At 33.5% G+C, this 22869-nt stretch overlaps 1 protein-coding gene across 1 annotated transcript; it reads left to right on the top strand.

Annotated features, from left to right (window-relative positions):
• The first annotated feature begins 937 nt into the window (after nucleotides 1–937).
• Nucleotides 938–15779, top strand: LOC130628938 (DNA-binding protein RFX6-like). Its single transcript, XM_057442002.1, has 17 exons — nucleotides 938–1501; nucleotides 5247–5322; nucleotides 6973–7096; nucleotides 7168–7229; nucleotides 7688–7765; nucleotides 8161–8188; nucleotides 8549–8656; nucleotides 9186–9263; nucleotides 9503–9616; nucleotides 9821–9870; nucleotides 11169–11269; nucleotides 11910–12113; nucleotides 12757–12851; nucleotides 13377–13494; nucleotides 14040–14156; nucleotides 14447–14937; nucleotides 15014–15779. The coding sequence occupies exons 1-17, from the start codon at nucleotides 1342–1344 to the stop codon at nucleotides 15335–15337; spliced, it is 2328 nt and encodes a 775-aa protein (XP_057297985.1). The 5' UTR covers nucleotides 938–1341; the 3' UTR covers nucleotides 15338–15779.
• The last annotated feature ends 7090 nt before the right edge of the window (nucleotides 15780–22869 follow it).

A 22869-nucleotide genomic window follows, 5' to 3' on the forward strand; every position in this document is an offset into this window, starting at 1 on the left:
AAGGGTGTCAAGTAATGCCCTAACTGCTAATAATAAAAAAAAGGTTCTCGAAAATCGTTTTTCTGTAAGAGTATATGATAAACTATGTTTAGTCCAGCAAAATTGGGGTATTATTCTTCCAACCGTAGGCAATGACAGCACAGTTACCCTAAAAAGGAATTGAAATAATAAAAAAATTATTTATAAAAACTTAGAATTTAGGCTAGTACTTCATATTATGTGCTTTAAAATCGCGCCCCATGTGATTTTAAAAAGTCCGCCTTCCCTACATTTAAGCCACGGAAGAATGATGGCGGAGAACAAGATAAATTGGTATGCCGGCATATTTTGTCATTAAGTGATGGAATTGACATAAAATATGATTCTGAAAGATGTTTTTAAGAGTCACGTAAAAAAAATTCAAATAAGAAAATTGAGGCGAAATAGACTATACAAAAAGATGAAAAGAAAAGCTATTTGTGCGAAATTAATGCGACAAAAATAAAAGAAAATACATAATTTACTTAGACTGATCTTTAAGGGATTGAAAATATTATATTTTGTGACGTCACTCTTTTTGTCTACGTAAAAATTCAATGGCGAATGTTTGGTCAACACGTGTGATGAAGAAAACCGTTAGGCAGTTTAAAAGAAAACCGTTTTTCTAATTTCTAAACAATACAACCTTTTCCCCAGGACTTGCTAAAAGATCATCTTTCGCGTAACAAAAAAATACCAGGCTCTAAGTGCACCAATTTAAAAAAAATAATAATTTTTAACAATTTTTTTTTGATAATCATGCTAAAAACACCTGGTTTCCAAATCTTGTATGTTTCACAAAGGGGCAATTTCGAAAGTCCTGGGTACGAAGTATATAGAACATGTGAAATCAATATAGACTTCAAAGATGTACCATGTTTGTGTTCCATTGAATAGGGTATATGTACATACGCGCATGCGCGAGTTTAACAAATCTGAATAATGGGTACCTTCATATTTCGTTTGTTTGCTACTTCAGTTCTATAAGAAACGGATGTGAAAAAGAAAAAATAATTTATAAGAAAGAAAAATATATCATAAAGGTTTTAATCAAGAAGAAGAAGAAGTTGAAAAGAGACTGTTAATCTGTGTTAATTTCTCGCACCTTGCGTGAGTACAGACGCTCCATTGTTGGTGTTAAACTATTGTGCACGCTTCCTGGATGAACGCGGTTGTGTAACAGCACCGGAAGTTTGTTTATGGGTTTGATAGAATTGTGGATTAAAAAAAAAGAACAGGAAGAATTTTTGAATAGAAAGGAACAGAATTATTAACCGACAAAATATTTGATAGTACTTGTTTCATTTTTTGCCGTTCTTCGTTATGACTTCCAAAATTGAAATATTAAGCTCCGGAAATGTTAGATTCAAACCGGAAACATGCGCAGAAATAAGCATGATCAAATCTCCGGACAGCAAGGTGAGAAAAATCCGTGAGAAGAGAAGGCACCGGTTAGGTTCAGATGGAAAGATTTCTGAAAAAGGTAATGTAGTGATATAACAAATTATGTTTTTCCATTACTATCAAAGTGTCCGAGGAGATAAATTTTTTGGAAGTCTGTTTATTAGTTAGTTAGTTACAGAGGAATGTGAAAAACGGACAGTCAATAAAGTCATTGTGTAAACATAACACGAAAAATGAGCCCTTGATTTTCTTTATAAAAAACTAAAAAGAAAACATATTTGCCATTTAATCTACCCTGGTCTGCATGGATCCTCCGCCGTAGTTGAAACGGAATAAATATTTCAGAAAACGGGTTTAGAATTGTCCGATATGGGGGGTTTAAAGTTTAAATTTGGGTCACTTTTCATTCGTTTTCAAAATTTAAAATTGAAAAATATGGAAGTCAGTTTTGCATGTTTTAAAAAGTTAACACAAGAACTGTTATTCTCAAATCATCATACGGAATTTGAATGAGAATAGGATAAATAAATAAATTAAATCAAAATTTTCGTGCGTGTTATGAGAAGTTTCAAGATTTAGGCCGGTTAGCCGGTATGGATTTCTAGAATTAATTAAATATAATGTCATATATAAACTTTCCCCTCGGCACTTCAACTTTGTTAGACCCTAAAATGACAAACAATTGGTAAAAAACCTGCGACCAAGGCTGGTTATATACAAGCTTATACACCGTAACGAATTTTCAAAAAAATGAAGAAATCTATGAATATCAATATTCATGACATAATAATATCATGCTAAATCTTCAAAAGTTAGTCTGGACAGAAGGAAAAATCTGTCAAATTCGAAGCCGTTAATAAATAGCTACGCGAATTACGAAGGTCTTTAAAGCTTAAAAATTATTTAATCCAATATATTTATATATGGAAATCCAAATTTAAAAAAGCGTGGGTTTATGTAATTACACACCAAATCAATAATAAACATACGCGAAAAAAAATTAATTAAGAAACAAGAAGGTTGGAGGAGTTTAATGATGCGCTTTGTTTGACAAATATAACAAGATTTAAGCCGGTAAGTTTGGCCACTGTAAATACAAAATGGCCATCAAGCTCTCAAGTCGGAGATGATGTTACAAACCTCTGCAGAGTTAATGGTCGTGTAATCTTTTAGATCAAATAAATTGACTCATTTTGTTTGTTTTGACTTTTTATTGCAAACCCAGGGTTTACTATCTACAAATACTACAAAAAAGTTTCAACAAGTCGTACCCAGATTACCGTTTAAACATTTGAACTCGCACATATTCTTTCTCATGGCATTTTTTTTGTCAATGTATAGTTTTTGTAACTTTTATGTAATTAGTACCCAGGCCACCTTTCACTTGTAGAAAGAGTAACTATAACAATTTGCTTACTTTAGTAACTCGTCCCCAGGCTTGCTCCAATTTATTTAAGTACTACTACGTACTACTGCTAGGTTTTACTGCAAAGACACTTTTCTCCACCTTAGAGTATCGGATGATAGCACCTCACCCGCCCAGCCCTCTCACCCTGATTGTTAATTATTCTCAACCAATCCCCCCGCAGTTATTAATTTACTCAGTATTGAGCTCATCTGTAACATCCAGCCATTTTATCTTTTGCTTGTAATCAATTTGAAATAGTATATAAAGAAAAAAGAAGTCGAAAGAAACAATGAATGATGTTTACCATAGTGGTGTTAATAAATTGACAAAAATTAACCAGACTTTCCCTCACATTCTTTTTATTATTCTATAACTTCCTCAATTGCTGCACCATTCCAATTTGTCAATTTGCTAAACACCCCACCCTTCTGTTCCCCTTGTTTATTATTGCAAATTTGTAATGCGTTGGGTTGTTGTGATAAGGAAAATATAAGAAAAAACTATGAACTTGTTAAAAACTAATCATAAAAAGGATGTACTACGCAGCTAAATATAACATTATAATACAATCGAGAGCTTTAAGACGTCTAGGTCTTATCCTCTTATCCTCTGATAGCACCGTGATCTATACAGCTTAGCTTGTTGTGACAAGTTCTTCCTTGACGTGTGCAACCAGGATTGAACAAACAGAACTTAATGTTCCAGGATAGTATTTTAAAACAGCTTGAGTATGTTTAAATCGTATTAAATTACGCACCTATATGATATCATATATCACGTGGTGGCCGTGGTAACTATAAATCAATGTTTTTATTGACAACATATAATTTTCTCAATTTAATAGAAAAAGTGAATTTTTATAATGAGAATATAAATAAAAGAAATTATCGATTAATATCGATAAATAACATATCGTAGCGAATCCATGCGACTAGATTTGCTATTTCCTCGAACAATACAATGTGAAAGAATCAAAGTTGAATACTTTTTGATATCACAAATTGTAACAAAGCAAGAATTGATTGCCTCATTCTTAAAGGTCGGTTTACATTAAAGTTAGTAATTGCCATACAACACTTTTGTGCAACTGTTGTAGAGAGAGAAAAATTTCTATTTCTACAAAACTTCGTTGTGCAACATCTGTTACGTTTTTTTTTGTTGTACAAGAAAAAAAACGTTTTGACTGTTGTACAACAGTACTGCAACAATTTTTATGCTAATGGAAACCGACCTTTACATTCCTACTCTGTCTAGCTTCCATTACACTTCCATTTCGCATTTAACGAAGACATGTTTGGGACCATGCTGAATAGATTGTACTTTTTTCTAATATTAGCGCATTGGATTGCCTACTATCTGTTACATGAAGGATTTTCAAGATTCGGAATATTATGTAACAAGAAGAGTGGGTGTGGGTGGTATTTATTACGATACGTTACAAGGGGTGGGGGTGGTAAAAATGACCTATTTGGGTGTTACGTAATTATTGAATGAACCCTTTATAAAAAACTCAGCTGAAATTTAGTAATCCTGAGTTTTGATCTACATTAGGCCTCTTTTAACAGTACGTAGAGTTTGTTGCGAATAACTTAGGCGAAAATAAGCGGGCGTAAAACTATTTTGTCCGCGCTTTAAATACAAAGGCATATTTAAATCGGCGTTGAAAAATGCGATAGATTATGTTAAGGCCGCTTTTCTTCTACATCACTCATCAGTTTATTCAAACACGCAAAAGGATCGGAAAATAAGTTCGAGTTTGGGAAAGAGAGTCGCATTAAATAGCAGTAAACATAAGAGCATCATAAACAAAAAACCAAGAATTTTTTTTAAAACAGGAGAACTTTGAATTACCTGCATTCGAAATAGCAGACGTGTAGTGTACACTTGCCCTTTAGAATGACACACTCACCATTAGTTTCTCAACTCCTCCTCTATAATAATAGCCGTATTTTGTCTGTTTGCCTGTCTGTTGTAACACGTAATCCGATATAAAAAAGGACTGGCGACTCCGTTGATTTTTCCACGGGTTGACGGCTAGTTTCTTAATAACGATGGACTATAATTTAGCGTTCTGCGGTTCATTTAGTCAATGCAAAAATCGAAAAAGTTTTGAAGAACAAAGCAACAATATATAACTGATGATACATAACGTGTTTCCACCATTCCCCTCCCAAACTTCACTAATACTATTTCTTTAGCAAGACACTTGATTAGAACTGTAAACAAACATTAAGATTACTAGATTATATAAAGGTATATGGCTGGTGAAAGACGCAAGCAAATTGAAAACCTAAGCTCTACCGTTAAGATTCTGCTGTTAAAAAACACGTACTAAAAAACTGAAATGTATTAGAAAAAAGAGGTCATATTCGGGAAGTTTTCGTCTGTATTCATTGCATTTTGTAATTATATTTAGGTATATTGGGGTATCGAAAGGATGGCACACCATTTCTTACAACAAAAGAAGAACAATCCATCCAAACCTTAAAATGGTAGGAACAACTTAGTTAACAGTGTTATTCTCACTGCTTGTTTTGTTGCTATATACAGCCTGGGCACTAAGTTGTGCGTTGTTATTGTTTATATATTCGCTACGCAACAATTGACATAATTCAACCTTGTTACCAGGGTTTGTTGCTTATTGTCTCTCGCCTATTTGACAGCCCTAATGTCCAAAAGGCGAGAAATTGTGGAAACGAGGTTGGCGATAATTAGTACATTTTAAATTCTAAACCTGCTATCTACCGAAATTCTACTGATATAAATCTAGTTGAAACTGATATTAACACAGAATGTACTAAAAACCCTTGAAACCCATAGTCTTACCAAAACGCATGGTTTCTTTTAAACAGCATTTTCTGAAAATCCAAATTCATTGTAAACCCACGGTTGTTTTAGGGTAATTAACCCTGGGTATTCCAACATTGCTTAATCAGCTGATATGAGCGCTTTTTTTAATTTAGATCATATTTCTTTACACTCTTGTGTAAACTTTAGGTTGAAAAATCTTTAGTAAAATTATTCACAGTTAGTTGCGACGATTTGCACGAGTTGTTTCCTTGTTCATTCGTTTGTTTGTTCGTTCGTTTGTTTGTTTGATTGTTTGTTTGTTTGATTGTTTGATGGCGGTATCTCATGGAGACCAAAGACATTTACAAAAACTAAAACACTAAAAAGTATATTTACGAGGTCAAATATTTAGAAGAAGTAGAATAAAATTCAATTTCAAAAATGTTCTTTATCGCTTTTCTTCTTTATTTTGTCAACAAACCAAAATATTCAACAGTAAAAAGTAGAAAGTTACTTCAAAGACAATTCAATTTTGGAAAAGTAAACTAACAAACTATAAAAGAAACTCGTGAATATTTCTACACTAGAGAATGTATTCAAATGAAAACATTATGTATGCAAGAAAAATATTACCATGTAATAAAAGTAAAATTTTGTAAGTTTTATCACTGAATAACTGTTTAGATCTCTCTGTTACACAAAAAGTTGTTTTAAAAAGCTTACCAATCTCAATGTTGCGGAAACTTAAGTTAAGGGGGATTTTCACGAAGCGAATTGAACGGCGAAAATCAAAACTGCGCATGCTCAGATACAATTCGCCGTCGAATTCGCCGTTCAATTCGCTTCGTGAACACCCCCCTTGATATAGACAGGAACCACATGGAACATTACCAATATGCTAGCCCAATACAAGCGCAATTTAAACAGCAACAGAGATATTTTTTGCCATTTTTTTTATACCATACTCTGAGGAGGATATTTTAACATCGTAGAAAGCCTTTTAAATAAGATCTGCGGTATTCTTCTGTTTTTGTAAAAAAAAAAGTAGCAAAATTAACATTAGCTAAAAGCTCTGGCACATCTCTACAATAATAGCCATCGACTGTCTGTTTTTCTGTCTGTTAAGGAAAGATGAAACACGATATATAAAGGACGGGCGACCTCGTGGATTTTTCCACGGGCTGAAAACTAGTCTATTATATTATTCAAAAAATTGAAAAACACTATGAGATAAGAATATTAAAGTAATAATATTAAAATATAAATTAAAATAAAAAAAAATTGTTTATTATCTCTAAATAAGAACACAAGGTTATCCACCAAGGGTAGTATTTTTTTAACAATTTTCTTAGGCTGGAAGAAAATTTTATCAGATGTCCTGGTGTATGTTTGCCTCGATGTATCATGTATGCTCACTACCTCAACTTTTGTCAGGAGTATAAATTTCGCCCTGCATGCGCAGCTACATTTGGAAAGGTAGTATACTTCACGATGTGATAAAACGCAGACCATTTCGAACTCCATTTAAATTCCATGTTTTTTTGTAGATTATTCGACAGAAATTTCCAGAGCTTACAACTAGAAGACTGGGTACTAGAGGTAATTCCAAGTAAGTGTTTTTTCTTTTTAATGAACAAGGGCGCAGAATCGATTTTTAGGGGGTTCATATGAGAAAACTCAGCTAGACTAAACAGGCGGAATCTCTTGCCGAGATCTTCTTAACAAGTCACAATATTATGTCACATGAAAACCGGGATGGCCCGAATAAAGATTCCGCTTATTTAGTCAGGATCTATGCAAAGAGGGCTGTGCTTATTTTTATGTGATTGCTTTAAAGGTTGATCTTAAATGAATTTTATTTCGTTAAAGATGACAATTTGAAAATATGTAAATTTCCTTCACTTTCTCTGCTTCCCGAGCAGTGAGAATTAGCTAGCACCAGACCTCCATAGTTAAACAAATGAGATATGAGAAAAAGAGAGGGAGAGTGGTTTCTACGCGTTGTCGTAGGTAATAGTGATAACAAGATGAATGTATACGGCTTTATCATTTTCCCTTTTTTTGCAGATATCATTACTATGGAGTGGCTATCAAAGAAAGTTCATCTTATTATCACACGGTTTATTCTGGAAGAGGACTGACAAGGTATATGTTTAAATATACAGGATTGGGAGTTGTGCTGTAACAATTTTTTATTAAACTTGGGGGGTGAATCACAAATCTAAATGTGCATGCTAAGCGTCATTGCAACTAAAAGGTGTTAAATCTTGTGACATTTAAATATTTTACACCAGGAAACATCGATTGTTGGAGAATAGAAATAGTATTTAGACTGACTTGCAGTTCACAGGCTTCACGCGAATGTATGTTCAAGTACTTCTGATTTGCCAAGATTTATGACTCAAATACATTACATTTTTTGATTTTGACGTTTTGGGCAAAGAGAAGGAAGTGGGATAAAAATCTTACTTTCGAATTGAGGTTTAGCGTAAAGTTTTATGTGTTTGTTTTATTATGTAAATTTACTTTGTATAATTTAGGTTTTCCGGATCAAAGCTGTTGAGTGAGGTATGTATATTTTTTAAAGTTTAGCCTCCAATCTATTTTTATAGACATGTAACATAAACCAGCTGAAAATAAAATCATATTTAAATATCAATGTAAAATATTCCCCAGGCTAAAGAAACTTTTTTGCATTGATGACCTTGCAATGGTCATGCAGGTAAGGCACGTGGCTGGATGACTCGAAAAAATGTCAAATAGGAATTACGTAAAAAAATAAATGAAATAGTAATACAATTGCCAACTTAATTTGTAAAAGAAAAGGTATATGAATATAACACACATATATAAATATAAAACTCAAATATGAATAGATACAGGGAAAAAAACGTGTCACAAATATATTTCTTTGTGTTAATGTTTTAGAATGATGCTTCGAGAAAAATTATGTCATCAGCTAAATCAGGCACTTTGTTACCGGACTTTCCATCACCATCGCAACTTGTTCTCCCAAATAACGTTGAAATGTGTAAAGTAAGCAACTTTTAATACTGTGTATGTTAGGGTGTTAAGTAGGTAGAACTCACGTAGATTTTCCCTATTCCTACTCCTAGGCTAGTGTTACATACAGCGTTCTTTTTATTTTTACAAAAGAATTCAACACATAGGGGTTAGTGATTCTGAGCTTGTAGTTGAATTGAATGTTAGATAAGTACGCCTTTGTTCTTCTAAGGAAAAGGTTGATACAAAAAGCGCGTCAGGTATGGGGAGTTTTGAATAATGAATTTTTCTTTCTCCAAAAAAGCGTTGCATACCTGCAATTTTTCTACTTTCAAGAGATTGTCTCATAGTTTTAACATCAAGCGCACTTCTTTAAGGGATATATTGTTAAAGAATGATCAAAAATTTGTCGTTCTGAGAACAGAAAATTGTTTTTCTTATGTTGTCGTTGGTGTTCTGAGAACAGAAAATTGTTTTTCTTATGTTGTCGTTGGTGACATTTTATACTTCTTGAACACATCGCGCTTATCCACATTAACTCTCCGTCGTTGTGATTTTTTAGATGGACACACTGATGATAATGTATCGAACACATTGTCAATGCATACTTGATACAGCAGTTTCAAAAAACTACGAAGGAGTAAGTGAAGCCGGTGACTTAGTCACATGCTTAGCAACCTTTTTCCCAGGTGTTATTGTCTTCTTTTGTTACCAGTGCACCTAGCAACAATGAAAATTCAATGTATGAACGTGTAAAACTCAAATTAAGCCTCCTGAAGCATCTTTTGATCTGTCATTTAGTAAACACGTGTATACAAGATAATTAAAAGACAATTTCTTGTCTAAGTTCTTTACATTGATTTGCTTATAATTTTTTAGATTCATCAGTACCTAGTTCATTTCTGGCAAGGTATTCCAAAACATTTAAAGTCATTGTTTGAAGTACCAGAAATTGTTAGCTTGGTATGCATATGCGATTCTATCATGTATATGGTACGTTTAGCATTTTATTGTGTTTTGTGTATTTCTTAGTTTCTTTAGTTAGTAGCCTTTACATGGTTTTGTTAGTCGAGTAGGTGAATTAACGCACCAACAAGGTGTGCTTTAGAATAATATTACCCATGGGATGGACCGTCACCATTCCTTGAATAGTTTAACAATTTCCAAATTGCGTACGATGATTTTTTTTATTTTCAGGTTTTAAATGACATACTTGTTCCAGTAACATTGGAAGAAATAACAGATCAGTAAGTAATAAAATGCAGACCAGATTTGCTTTGAATTTATTTTGAATGATCAAAAATTTTAAAATGTGGAAAATAGGGTATCTTGTTTGAATTGATGTTATAGTGAAGATTCACAATCTTGAATTCATTGTTCCTCAAAAAGAATTGTGTAATCATTATCAATCTATGACCTCCTATTAAGTATGTTATGTCAGTGACTAGACAAGCAGTCATAACATAACGTAACCTAATACGCAGCCACGTGTTCTCTACAACTGTGTATTTAAAATTTTAAAAACGAAAAACAGCGATAGAAATGTTTTTTTAGATCGCATTTTAAATGTTTAATAACGAAGAGCGGCGATAGAAATGATTTTTTAGAAAGTTAAAGAACGAAGAACGGCGATAGGAAAGCTTCGTTAGATAGTTTTTTAAGTATTTAAAATGTTATCAACTCTATCAATGTGACACGGCGAGCCATTGTTTGATAGTTTTATAAAATTAAAGATTTGCGCGAAAACTAAATAGACAGCGAGATGCTTTGTTTAAATCTTTTAAGAGATAGAGCTTCTTTTCTTTCTTCGGTATTAAAATTTAATTTGTTTTCGAAAACTTATCGCGAACGGAAAAGTTCCGAACGTAGGGTTTTTCCGTTTGCGTTGCTAAACGTTGCTTTTTATAAAAAGAACTTTTAAAAGTTTTGCATGTTAAAAAATATGTTTCGACGATAATAAATATTTAGATCATTGGATTTGTTGTTTTTTAAAAGATCTTGTGTTTTTTAAATAAATCGAGATTAAAATCGCGTTACTATAATTAGTTTCGTTGTTACAAAAAAATAAAATTCAATGGCCTTCACGTTTAATTTATTCTCGCGCAGAGTATTGTTTTTAAACAATGTTTCTTGCTGTGCTTTTGTTTTTAACACGAAGCAATTATTTTCGCGCAATTTGAAAGGAACTCGCTATCCTATTGTTTTTTTAATGAAAGCTTACATCTGGACTGTACTGTACTATCTCTACAACTGTGTATTTGGTTATTGCAGAAAGTTTATCATTTCTTGATCATGATATTTAGTAGGCGTTTTGGGCGATCCTTCTCCAACCATGGTAAAGTGATGTTGTGCATGTATTTATAAATACATATATGTAAATAGATGCTTAACATCACTTTACTTTACCCGTTGATGGTAAAGGGATCTCCTGAAAATTTGCCTATTAAACTATTATGTTATGATACATTTCCACAATAACATGAATACTGAACACATAAACGGAAGTAATATCTACAGCTGTATATTTGATGTTTGTCTTATCTAGATCATTATCAGAAATCAGAAATTTTGTGCAGTCTTTAGAAGTATGGCTTCAGGATGGTTTAAAAGATGGGAATACTATGCTAATAGAAAATAAACTCCAAGGTGTGTAAAGCAACTATTTTTTTAACTTTAAAAAAATATTACCACAACCTGTTCAGTCATTTTCATTGAATAATACCATGAACAAGCGAGTTTATTCTGGGCTCCGTTTCCATAACTACAACTGTTATCGTAATCATCTTTGGCTATTTATTAGTTGAGGAAATATTTAGAGTATTGAAATCAACTTTTGCTAATTATTTCCTGAACTAATAAATAGCCAAAGATGATAACGATTATTGCCTTCGATGACAGCAGTGCTATTTAAATGTAGCCAAGAATAAACTTGTTTATGACATTATAATATCTACAATAACTAGTTTTTAGTTGGGAAAATGAACCCTGGAGAAGTTGCAGATGACATCTTAGCCGACTGTTTGAAAAATTAGTCGACTTTAAAAGACACCCATGCCCATCAAACTAAATGCCTTTTGGTGCTACAACATTTAGACTACTGTTTTTATTTTTGTTGATATTTTCATTATAAATTATTGCAGTAATTCTGTTGTTATGCAATTGTAGAGTTTTATTTTGTCAGCTAATGCTGTTAAATGGTTATCTACACCTGACGATGTGTAAACACCAGTTTTTGCGAACATCTTTATTTCAAATTCCTCCACCTTAATTATTTCTTTTTATTTAGTCGCACGGAGGTTTGTCCAAGCAGTAAAAAGACAAGTTTCTTTTCTCCATCTTGCTCAATCGTTCCGGGAAGTATTATCCGATAAAACAATAGCCTCCAATCTACTCAATGAACTTGACAGTATGGATATCAAATCCATTGGAGCACAAGCTATTTACACAACAGTTGACTGCAGTCAGGACCAAAATGATCTACACGAAGAATGTATGTTGCTTTAATATGTGTTTCAGATAAGATAATAGGTTTATTTTATATGACTTTAAAAGGTTTTATCACAGTATAATAACTTAACATAGAACCAGAATGAGACCACACAATAAATCAATCAATCAAACAAAAAATTGAGAACAAATAAAGAAACGTAGGAATATATTTGTAACTTACCCTCTGACCAAAAAAAGTTATCCCCAGAAAAGGTTATAATTTTTCAAAAACGAATTGATTATCTGCATGGATCAATTGGGAGACGGACGCTGAGTATCTTAGTTAGCTTCACGAAAAGTCAGCTAAAGAACAGCATTTCCTAATTATATGTGGCACAAAAACCATTTTGTAGAAAAGGTGTATAATTGAGAAAAGTGTGATTCAATTATCAGTAGCAATGACAAAACATTTGGGCAGTGTACGAATAACACGTGATGAATTCATACTGACTACGATTCCAATTGTTTTACGTAGCATTCAACAGTTTATGCAGACATTTTTGGCTCTTGCCTAATTGAACAGTTGACATTGCTGCAAAGGCTTCCCTTCATTAAAATTTTTGGTTGCCGTTGAAAGAGACTTAGGGACGCAATTAATCTGGAGAAATTCTGAGTATCAATTTTAATGTTTGTTTAATGTCTAGATCTGCGAGAATTAAAAGAACTTTTGCGTGGAGAAGCTTCAGTCGAAACTTATATCGAGTGGTTGGAAGGAATTTATCAAACCCAAGTATTAAAGGTCTGTCTCTATATACTTAACACAAATGCGATGTGAATTTTTGCATGGGAATGTAAGACACTAGGGCTTTTTGACAACAGCTCTAAATGATGAGCAATTAATTGGATGACAAAAACCTGTGTATATAGACCGTGAATGAACCAAACAAAAAGAGAATATCCTGATGTAATAGTTTTACACCAACAACAATTGCGTTGCCATGTTCATATAATAGTGGTCAGATATATATTTCTAACTAACTCAACAAAATGAACTATAATTCCACTTTTATTTAAGTAACCGGAATATAACTTTCCATATCTTCTGGCAATGGAGGAAAAGAATGAAAGTCGTAAAAATTATACCTTATACCTCTTTCAGAACAATTGTTATTAGAAATGATCCTATGGGGTGATAAAAATATCAGCTACACGAAAACAGGGTTAAAATAACTTACTGCAATATGCTGCAATATTGGTATAAAATAATGATTTGGGAGTGCATGTATATTTCGTTTTATATTTATCTTACTTTACTTCACTTTAGTTTTGCGAAACAGATTATGTATCGTTCAAACTCCGCGCACAAGAATTTTTATTATCCTGGTCATTTTTTGGTACAAGAGTCATGCATATGTTAACGTTAAATAATTCAAGGACATATGGTAAGCACTTAAGTCCGACATAAAAAAGCAATGATTTAACATGAATATTAATAAAAAAGCTTTATTAATATAATTTCTGCAAGTCTTTTTGGAGCAGATTTAGGTTGGCTACAACAGTGCTTATATAAGTTATTTGTGTAATTTGAAGCAAAATTGCGATGCGGTGTACAAAAAAGGCGAAATTACGAAGCCGCGAAATTGCGATATAGTGTACCGGAGAAAGGGAAATTGCTATGTGGTGTACTGAAAAAGGCGAATTTGTGGTATCGTGTGCTGAAAAAGACAGAATTATGGCGCGGTGTACCGAAAAAGGCGAAATAGCGATGTAGTGTACTGAAAAAGGCGAAATTGCGATGTGATGTACTGTATACTGGACAAGAGCGCAGAGAGAATTTAAAATACACGAGTTTACTTAACCTTGTTTCCAGTGCTTGTTTCTTGGCTCTCGCCATACCGATATAAAAGAAGACAGGAGGAGCAGGGAACAAGAATGGGTTTTACTTCAAAATATGGATAATTTATAAATTTTGTTTTTTTACTCATAGGTCCCTTTCATTTAATACGAATGATGTTAGATGAATATTTGTTACTTATCACGGAGACAAGATTTTATAAACAAGAGCAAACAGAACTTCAAAAGTTATCAGAAAAACTAATCAAAGGTAAACGAAATCGTTCTGTAATTAAATGCAATGCACACTCTCCTGCGTAGATACTTAATGTTAACTAATCAACAATCATTACGTTTTTCGGGCAACAAAAATATTGCTGTTAGTTTATCACCGTTGGAATAATATATTAAATTCTCTGAAAATAGAAACACTTCTCTACTACATATAGTACCAACGGAATATTTTGTTGTGGTAGTTTTTTTTTGTCTTATGGAAAATAAATTTTTGGAAATTTTGTCCTGCTTTTTAAACAATTTTTAAAAAAAACTTTTATATATTAGGTACAACAGAGCAAGGATTAAGGATTTCCAATATAGTCACGAAATCAAAGTTTGGAGCTCCAACAAAACCTCCAACTAAACACAATACAACTCAAAAGGTTCAACAAAAATCAGTCAACTCTCCTCTTCCGCCATTTTCATCGCTACAAGCAACACAAAACTTTCTAAAGATGAATATTTTACCGAACGATTCCTTCAGTAAAAGATATGGAGAAGTAAATGATCCAGCTTTTACAACTTTATTAACATTAACTCCACCATCATCTCCAATAGAACAAAATTATGGAGATAGTTCACATTATAGGGGAGATGCTAATAAAAAAGAAGTTTCTAGAAACGATGGCGGTAATGTAAAGTCAGTTTCAAGCAACGTAGAAAATCTTGTCGATGAACACTTTAGAAATTGTGGCATTGATCAATATACAAATTCTCCTACATCAAATGAACAAAATGAATTTTCTGTATTTCTTCAGAAGTTCCTATGCAGCCAGGTTAGTTAGGAATAAAAATTATGTCATTATTTAATTGGATACAAAGAACTAACTAAATATGTTTTCTCTCATGTAGGATCAAACAATGAATCCATACGAAGTATCAGATGACGTGTATTTACACAACAACTCATCCGACGATGAAGAGATGACGTCACCACTTCAATGTTCATTTAGTCAGATTCTAAAAGGAGATGTTCTATTTTCTGATGAAATGAATGGCAACAACACAACAACAAACTCTGGCGATAACTCTAAAAACTTAACTCTGTCATTCAACAGTTACGCTAGAAATATGGCATTTATGGACAGTTTAAGCGAGCAAACAATGGAGGATGATATGTTTCCACTGCCTCATGTTTCCACTTTAAATGTCAAAGAACTTGAAATGACATTTTAATATCAACTTTGATATATCTAACATGAATTCAAAACTTTTATTTAATAAAAAATTGGGGGTCTGTATATTGGCACGTGTCTCTACTCTGTCTCTCTACTTTGTTGCGAAGCTGGTATATTTTTGACAGTAAAAAAAGAATTTAATGAATTCCTTGTAAAAGTATATTTAAATCTTAGCTTCAATGTTAGCTACATTTTGGTTCCATAATTTTATAAATACCCATACATGTCCCATATCTGGTTTAATTAATATCAAACAGCAATGTCCTATTTCTGATTTGAACTTGGTGAAAACCTCAAGTGTAGGCTACAGATAGTATATCGAAATGTTGTACGTACTTTGTTGTTGATGTAAAAATATTTTTAAGTTGTTATAAAATATTGTAAATAAATGATTAAAACATTAAAAATATTATAGTTGTGTTTTTACAACTAGAAGTGAATTTATTATGGAGTGCTTTATTAGTATTTCTGAACATACCAAATGAAAATATGAACTGTTTGTGGATCCCCTTAGCCCTATTCCTGTTGGGCTATTTGGGAGATCCACATTTCTGTAGAGGAAATTATTTGCCCCCTCTCTATTTTCTAAAGTTGTCGAAAAAAACTTACCTCATTTGTCGCGCAACCATTAAGTAGTCTCAAGTGGGTAAAAAAATGTTGATGTCAAATTTTTTCCTAATTACTAAATAGCTCAAATTTCAAATTTGAAAAATATTTATAAAATTCCTTTATATTATTTCTATTTTAATGTGACGAACAAAAAATAATGTAGCAACATACATCTTCTTTATAAGAATTACATCCCAGCCAGCACAAAGCGTCTAAATTACATCAGACAGTTTTAGAAGTCTTTTAAACGTCCATGGCCAATATTATTTAAGACGTCTTAGTAAGACGTGTATAAAACGCTTTATTAAGACGTCTATAAAACGTCTCTACTCTGTCTCTTTTACGACGCCTTTTGAAGGCGCCTTTCAAACGCAGAAACCAGACTAGAGGTCTTTTAGAAATCTAAGGAGACCTTTCTTAGACGTCGTTTAAACATCTGTTTTCTAGCTGACATAATTCGATCTAATCCTTATGATTCTAAATGATACGTCAAAAACAAGCCTAAAAATTCTTAAGTAACTTTTAAATACCCGCAAAATTTTTTATAAGAGGCTGGAAACATGAAAAACGAATTCGTTTTGAACAACATTTTAGCTTGTGGCAGCCAAGTAAGAAACCGTGTTTTACAAATATCGCAGATTTTTTGCTGCGGTTTTAGTAATGTAACATCCACTTTTTTACCACAATGTTCAACTACTGAATCCCTTGTAGGACGCAAGGGTGAGTTTTTTCCTCTTTTTGCCAGTCATCTTTTCCTCTTTACTTTCTTTTAACAAAGTACTGATGTATTTTGTATCTCCTTGTTCGAAAGGTGTGCATTCGATTTACGAACAAACGTTCGAATGTTTTAACTTTCAAACAGGCAGGTTAAAAGCATTGAAAAATTAACAACAAGAGTGCTAATTACATACTTCGAGCCTCGAGTTAGATCACGGAGAAGCGAAGAAAAACTAACCAAGAAACTTAGTCGAAAAGCTTTACAGCGTTACTGAATCTGCTGCAGCTAAATGCACGACCAAGTCAAATGCAACGAGTTCATATGTACTTAGCGTTCTGTCCGGAGTAACACTCAGTTTGGAAATTTCACCGGAAAAAATTCCTGAAAAATAAAAAAAGGTTGGCCAACTGTTACGCTTTGACGTGGTAACAACGGGCTGTAAACTGCTTTTTAATTTTGACTAAAGTTGCGGAAAAGTTATTTTTTGAAAAGTATATTACACTGGAGAAACTATGTTGTTGTGCGAGCTTCACTTGATTTACGGGATACTGTATAACTGTACTGAAGCGCTCCACTTGCATGTGTTGCACACATTACAGCTCTTCTTACTTGTGGCTAGTCTCTTTAATAATAGCCATCGTCTGTCTGTCTCTGCGCAGACCCCAGTTGAGTGAGAAAATAATGTTACAGAAACACGAATCTCAAATGCGATATATTCTTATCCACTTTGTTGCGACGGGCAAATATAAAGGACGGGCAAACGGGCGTAGATCTTTTCACGGTCAACGACTAGTGTCTTTAATATTAACCGTACTTCATCTATCTATGAGCTACGGAAACATGAAATATGCGATATATAAAAGACGGGCGGCCCCCTGGATTTTTCCACGGGCTACTGGCTAGTCTCTTTAATAATAGCCGTCGTCTGTCCGCGAAAGACGCGTCCTGTTACGAAAACACGAAGTTTTTAAAATATGCACGAATACCATATGCGATATATTTTTACCGACTTTGTTCTAACCGCTCGCGCGTAATATACCAATCATGATGCCTGATTCTTAAAAAAAACAATCCAAGACTTTCGCGACCGGACGAAGGCCATTTCGATTTTGAAAGTGGTCGTGTGTGGTTTGTGAGCCTGTTTGACCTTTTTGTCTTCTGAAAGCTTCATATTTTTGTAATGTTAAGATAAATATATTTTCACGTTTTTTAGCAACGTACAGATCTTAAACGCACCAGTTCTAGGATTTTTGGCTACGAACGAAGATTTTAATGGCTAGCTAGCTAGGGCCTTACTTATTACTACTCTGCATGGTATAAGAGCTTTTAATTCTAGCCAACTTTTTTTAGCTATATCTTTAGCTAAGAGGTAAAAGCATAAAGATGCAGTTTTGCTACAACATTATTCTTAAGCAATAATTCTTATGCTAAAAGCAGTTAGCTGTGTAGCTACGTCATTTATCATTTTCCTTGAAAACCTTTCTGCAAATAAAATGACTGAGTGATTGTTTTAGCTAGCCAGGAAACCGAAGTGGCAATGAAGTTTTTTTGGAAAATGGTATTACATTTATGCGCCTGTTCAACTCTGTTTAACTGTACTAAGCGCTTACCCCGGTGTTAACCACAGACTGTTTTTTGGAAAAGGCTGTTACGCCTATGCGCATGTGCGATGTGATTTACCTGTACTAGGGGTCAGCCCACTGCGACATTTAATTTTTACGCCTGTTCGAATGTGCAACACTGTTCACTTGGACTAACCGCTCAGCCCTGTGTTAGCAATAAACAGAGTCTGCGAGGAATTTTTTTTCAAAAGAGTATTATCCCTATACGCCTGTGCAACACTGTTTAACTTTGCTATGCGCGCAGCTTGGTGTCACGATTAATTTTTTAACTTTTACAAAAAGTTATTCCGCAAAAAAAAAATAATGTTGACCTATTGTTTTTGCAATGATGGAGTAACAACGCTTTGTAAACTCTGTTTTCAGCTATCGTTGCGGAAAATTTATTTTTTGAAAAATATGTTACAGTCATAACACTATAATGGTGTATGCGCTTCACTTGATTTACGACATACTGTATACCTGTAATGCGATATAATATTTATTTTTACAAAAGCTTTTGTATAATTCAAAAATTCTTTTACAAAATTCCATGGGTAGTTAGCTTTTGTTATTCCCTCGATGCAGTTTTTTTATATAAATACAGTTAAAGTTACAAACAATTGACATTGCGTTGTCGATTTCGTTAAAAAGTTTTAATTTTCGCGCGTTTTCAATGAAATTAACAAAAACAAGTTTAATGATGATAGGAAGAGAACGTAAATTTTGAGAAGATTTTGTAAGCGATTTTTTCTTTCTAAATCTGAACCCTGAATTTATTTTTTAAAGTTTGTTTCATCCTTAACCACTCACATTTTTTATAACAACAATAAAGTTTCTCTATAGCTGGATGTGCTTATTTTATTGCTGAAATTTACTGTGTTTATAACTGAACAAAAAGTTTAAGATCTTTAAGTTTCTAAAACTTTGAGAAAAAGAGTCACTTTTTAACCCCAACCAGGCGACAAAAATTATTGTTAAATAAATGAATTTTACGAGAAAGCGGCATAACATTACTTTCGATAAACTATGCTATAAAAAAAGAAAAATATGTAGTTTATGCTGCTTTCGGGCCTCTTGTGTATTTTTCCAGGAACCATGACTATCGCAGAGTAAATTTATAACCGGTTCGCGAAATAACGGTACGCAAAATAATTACAACGGCGAATTCCTGTGGTAACGAGTATTCTTCTTAATAATAGCCGTAATCTGTGTGTTTAAAAAGGCTGCGCGCAGCTCCACATTGGGTCTTCCGCAGAGTAGATAATGTGCTGAAAGTGACCCTGTGGATTTTTTTCGCGGGTGATCGACTAGTAATAATAGCTGTATTCTGTGCGCTCAAAAAAGTAGCGCACAACCTGATTTTTACAGACTTTATTTTTATCGAACACAGCTTAATTTCAGAATCAAGGCAGAACCCCAAAAAGCGGAACAATGCTACGATGGCTATTTTTGTTCGGAAGTGGTGTAAGGTTTGTACGTCTCCTTTTCTTCTTCTTAATACTTTATATATAGTATTATTTTCTTTATGTTTTCACATGTTAAGATTAATAGATCGTCACATTTTCTAGCAATGTATAAATCGTGAACAAACCAACATTAAGATCTTGTCTACCAAGGTAGATTTCGACGCAACATCCTGGTAATGCCAGCTAGCCAGCTATAAGCAGCCTTATTTATTCCTTTTCTTTAAAGTTTTTCTTCAAGTTGGTATATTATTATTTATTTTTATGTTGGGGTTATAGCTATCCAGTTAAAGTGAAAGTAGACAAGTGCAGTTTGGCTACAACAGATTTCTTAATCTAAAATTCTATATTTCTTTGCTAAATGCAGTCAGGTAACCACACCTTTTATTACTGTCATAAAAATTTATTCTGCAAAATAAAATTACTATGGAAATTTTTTTATTTTAAACCGAAGCTGCAATATACTGTTTTTTTGAAAAGGTTATTACGCATATACTGATGTGTGACATAATCTGAAATATATAAAACTAGTCGTTAGGCCGTGGAAAATCCACGGGTTCGCCCGTCCTTTTTATACCGCATGGCGTGCTTCTCGCTATTGCGCAGCTAAGCTACTATTTTGCGTGACGGACGGACGGACGGACGGACGGACGGACGGACGGACGGACGGACGGACGGACGGACGGACGGACGGACGGACGGACGGACGGACGGACGGACGGACGGACGGACGGACGGACGGACGGACGGACGGACGGACGGACGGACGGACGGACGGACGGACGGACGGACGGACGGACAGACGTATACGGGCATTATAATATAGATAAAGGCGATTCCGAATATGTGCATCTCTTATAATAATACTGAGAGTGTGTCCGTCTGTCTGTGGCAGGCAAAGCGGATGTGTTGAAGTCGCCGAAAGAATTATGTCTATTTTGTTAGCGGGTTTACTTTGTTTACATCACGTGATAAAAAACGACTCAATTTGATTTGCTAAAATAAATTTAACGACTAATTTTACTTTCGAAAAATGGTGTCCTCTCGCCACCAAAAAAACAAACAAAAAAAAGCATATTTAAAAGAAAAAAGTTCAACTGAAAAAGTTGTAAAGTTGAGTTGGAAGTGAGAAGTGGAGCTAGAAGTAAAGTAAAGTTAGAAGTAGAAAGTAAAAGCTAGAGTTTGAAGTCGATTTGAAATCACAAATAGTAAGAACTTTGATATTTTTAGACGTTTGGTTTTTATGTCGCTGGAGCAAACAGGCTCCCTTTTTTCAGCAAAAGCATAATTAATGTATGCCCTGACGCATAACTAATGTATTTGTCCTAAAATTAATAATGCTACATAAAGCTGTTAGCCAACTAACAAACGGAAAACTTTGGTTTGTTGAACTCACTGTAATGTCATTATTTTTACATTACTATTGTTTCTCTTTATATTTGTTTTCTGAGCATAAATAGCTAGCTTTAGTTTTAGCTAAATGTTCCCAGTTTAAGTATATTTAACTGGGTGTCTTAGCTACTGTTAGCAGTAGCTGTTAGCTAGCTAATTTATCCTCTCCAAGCCCTGCTCCCATCCCATGGCTAGCTCTAACCTATGAATTATGTTGTTATTCCTCTTTTTAAATTATCTATAGCTAGTTAGTTAGTTTCCAAACTTCTCTTCTTTTATGAGCACGAATTATGATGTAACTGGCTAGCTAGCTACCTACAAAATCCTTCAAAGACTTTAACTTTTGCAGGATAGTAGGATGTATTTTGTTAAGAGTATAATTATTTTCACATTACCTGTAAACTTTACAAGGGGACCCAACCAATATGACAAGTGGAATAATTTTTTTCAGAATTTAAAGCGTGTGTGTTAAGTTATTTTTTATTGTTTTGTTTCTGATATCCTGTTAAACTTTTGTCAGTCTACAAGTAAAATGCCAGGTTATTATTACAGGGGGCTGTAGACATTTGATTGACAGTTTACGTGGGTTTATGACTTTATTTTAATTTATGAGAGGATGGTATGGTTGTTCGTGTTTTTGTTTATGTTGCAAACTGTTGTTCTTTAAAGTTTTGTGTAAAATTTTGTGGGAAAAAGACCACATGCAATATACTGAAGGAACAAATTCACGTTTTTGTTGAAATGCCTGATGTGTTTCATAACTTTTTTGTGGAAGATTTATGGGCAATGGCAGTATAGGACATGCTAAATGAACTGATTTTTGTTGATTTGTATATGCTCCTCAAAAACCAATCTGTTTAACATTTTGTGTAAACTTTTGTAAGGAAAAAACCGTATATATTCCAAAAATAATATCTTTGTTCATTCAATATTTAGTCCTTATTCTTTTTTGACATTTACGTTTAAAATGGTTGGTAAAGGTCACTACAGATCATCATACTAAAAAAAGAAATTTTGTGTTTTTGACCGGTTATATAATTTTTACATTTTGTGTATATTTTTGGGGAACAGGATAGTATGTAACCGAATAAATGATTTTCCAGATATAAAATTGATGTTTTTTTACACTTTTAATTAAAATATTAAAGGTTTTCAACGTAATCAAACGTAACACCTTATAAAATGTAAATATTTGAGATGTGTCATTTCTGACTTTATTATTATTGTTGGTGTTGTACATGATTCTATACATTATTTTGATTAGCGTTTCAAGCTCTACACATTGGAAGCATTTGAGGAAAAAAATATTGTGTATTGACGGGTCCTGGCAGACGTCATCAAAATACAAGTTACAAATCAATTTCCAACTTACTCCTGCCTAAGCCGATTTTACAGTGCAAATTTTTAAAGAAATTTTTTTTGTACTTTAGAGGACTTTACTGTCGTCAGCAAAATTTTAAAACACGTATCTCCTTATGCGTTTGCGAACACTTATTTTTATCAGCATTTCAATCTGCACGCATTACAGGCAACAGATAAACTACATTTCGCCAATATTTTTGTATATGCACTGCCGCCGTTAGTAAAATCTGCAAAACAACCTAATTTTCTGCCTGAGTGGATTCTTCCACGGGCCTTCTCGACTAGTTTCTTCTTAAAATCTAAGTCAAGAGAAGGTTACATACAAAACGTCGATATTTCGATTTATTTCTAAAAGTTCAGCTTGTATACAATTGGAAATGTATAA

Source organism: Hydractinia symbiolongicarpus, chromosome 15 (assembly GCF_029227915.1).
Source record: "Hydractinia symbiolongicarpus strain clone_291-10 chromosome 15, HSymV2.1, whole genome shotgun sequence".
In the NCBI taxonomy this organism is placed as follows: domain Eukaryota; kingdom Metazoa; phylum Cnidaria; class Hydrozoa; order Anthoathecata; family Hydractiniidae; genus Hydractinia; species Hydractinia symbiolongicarpus.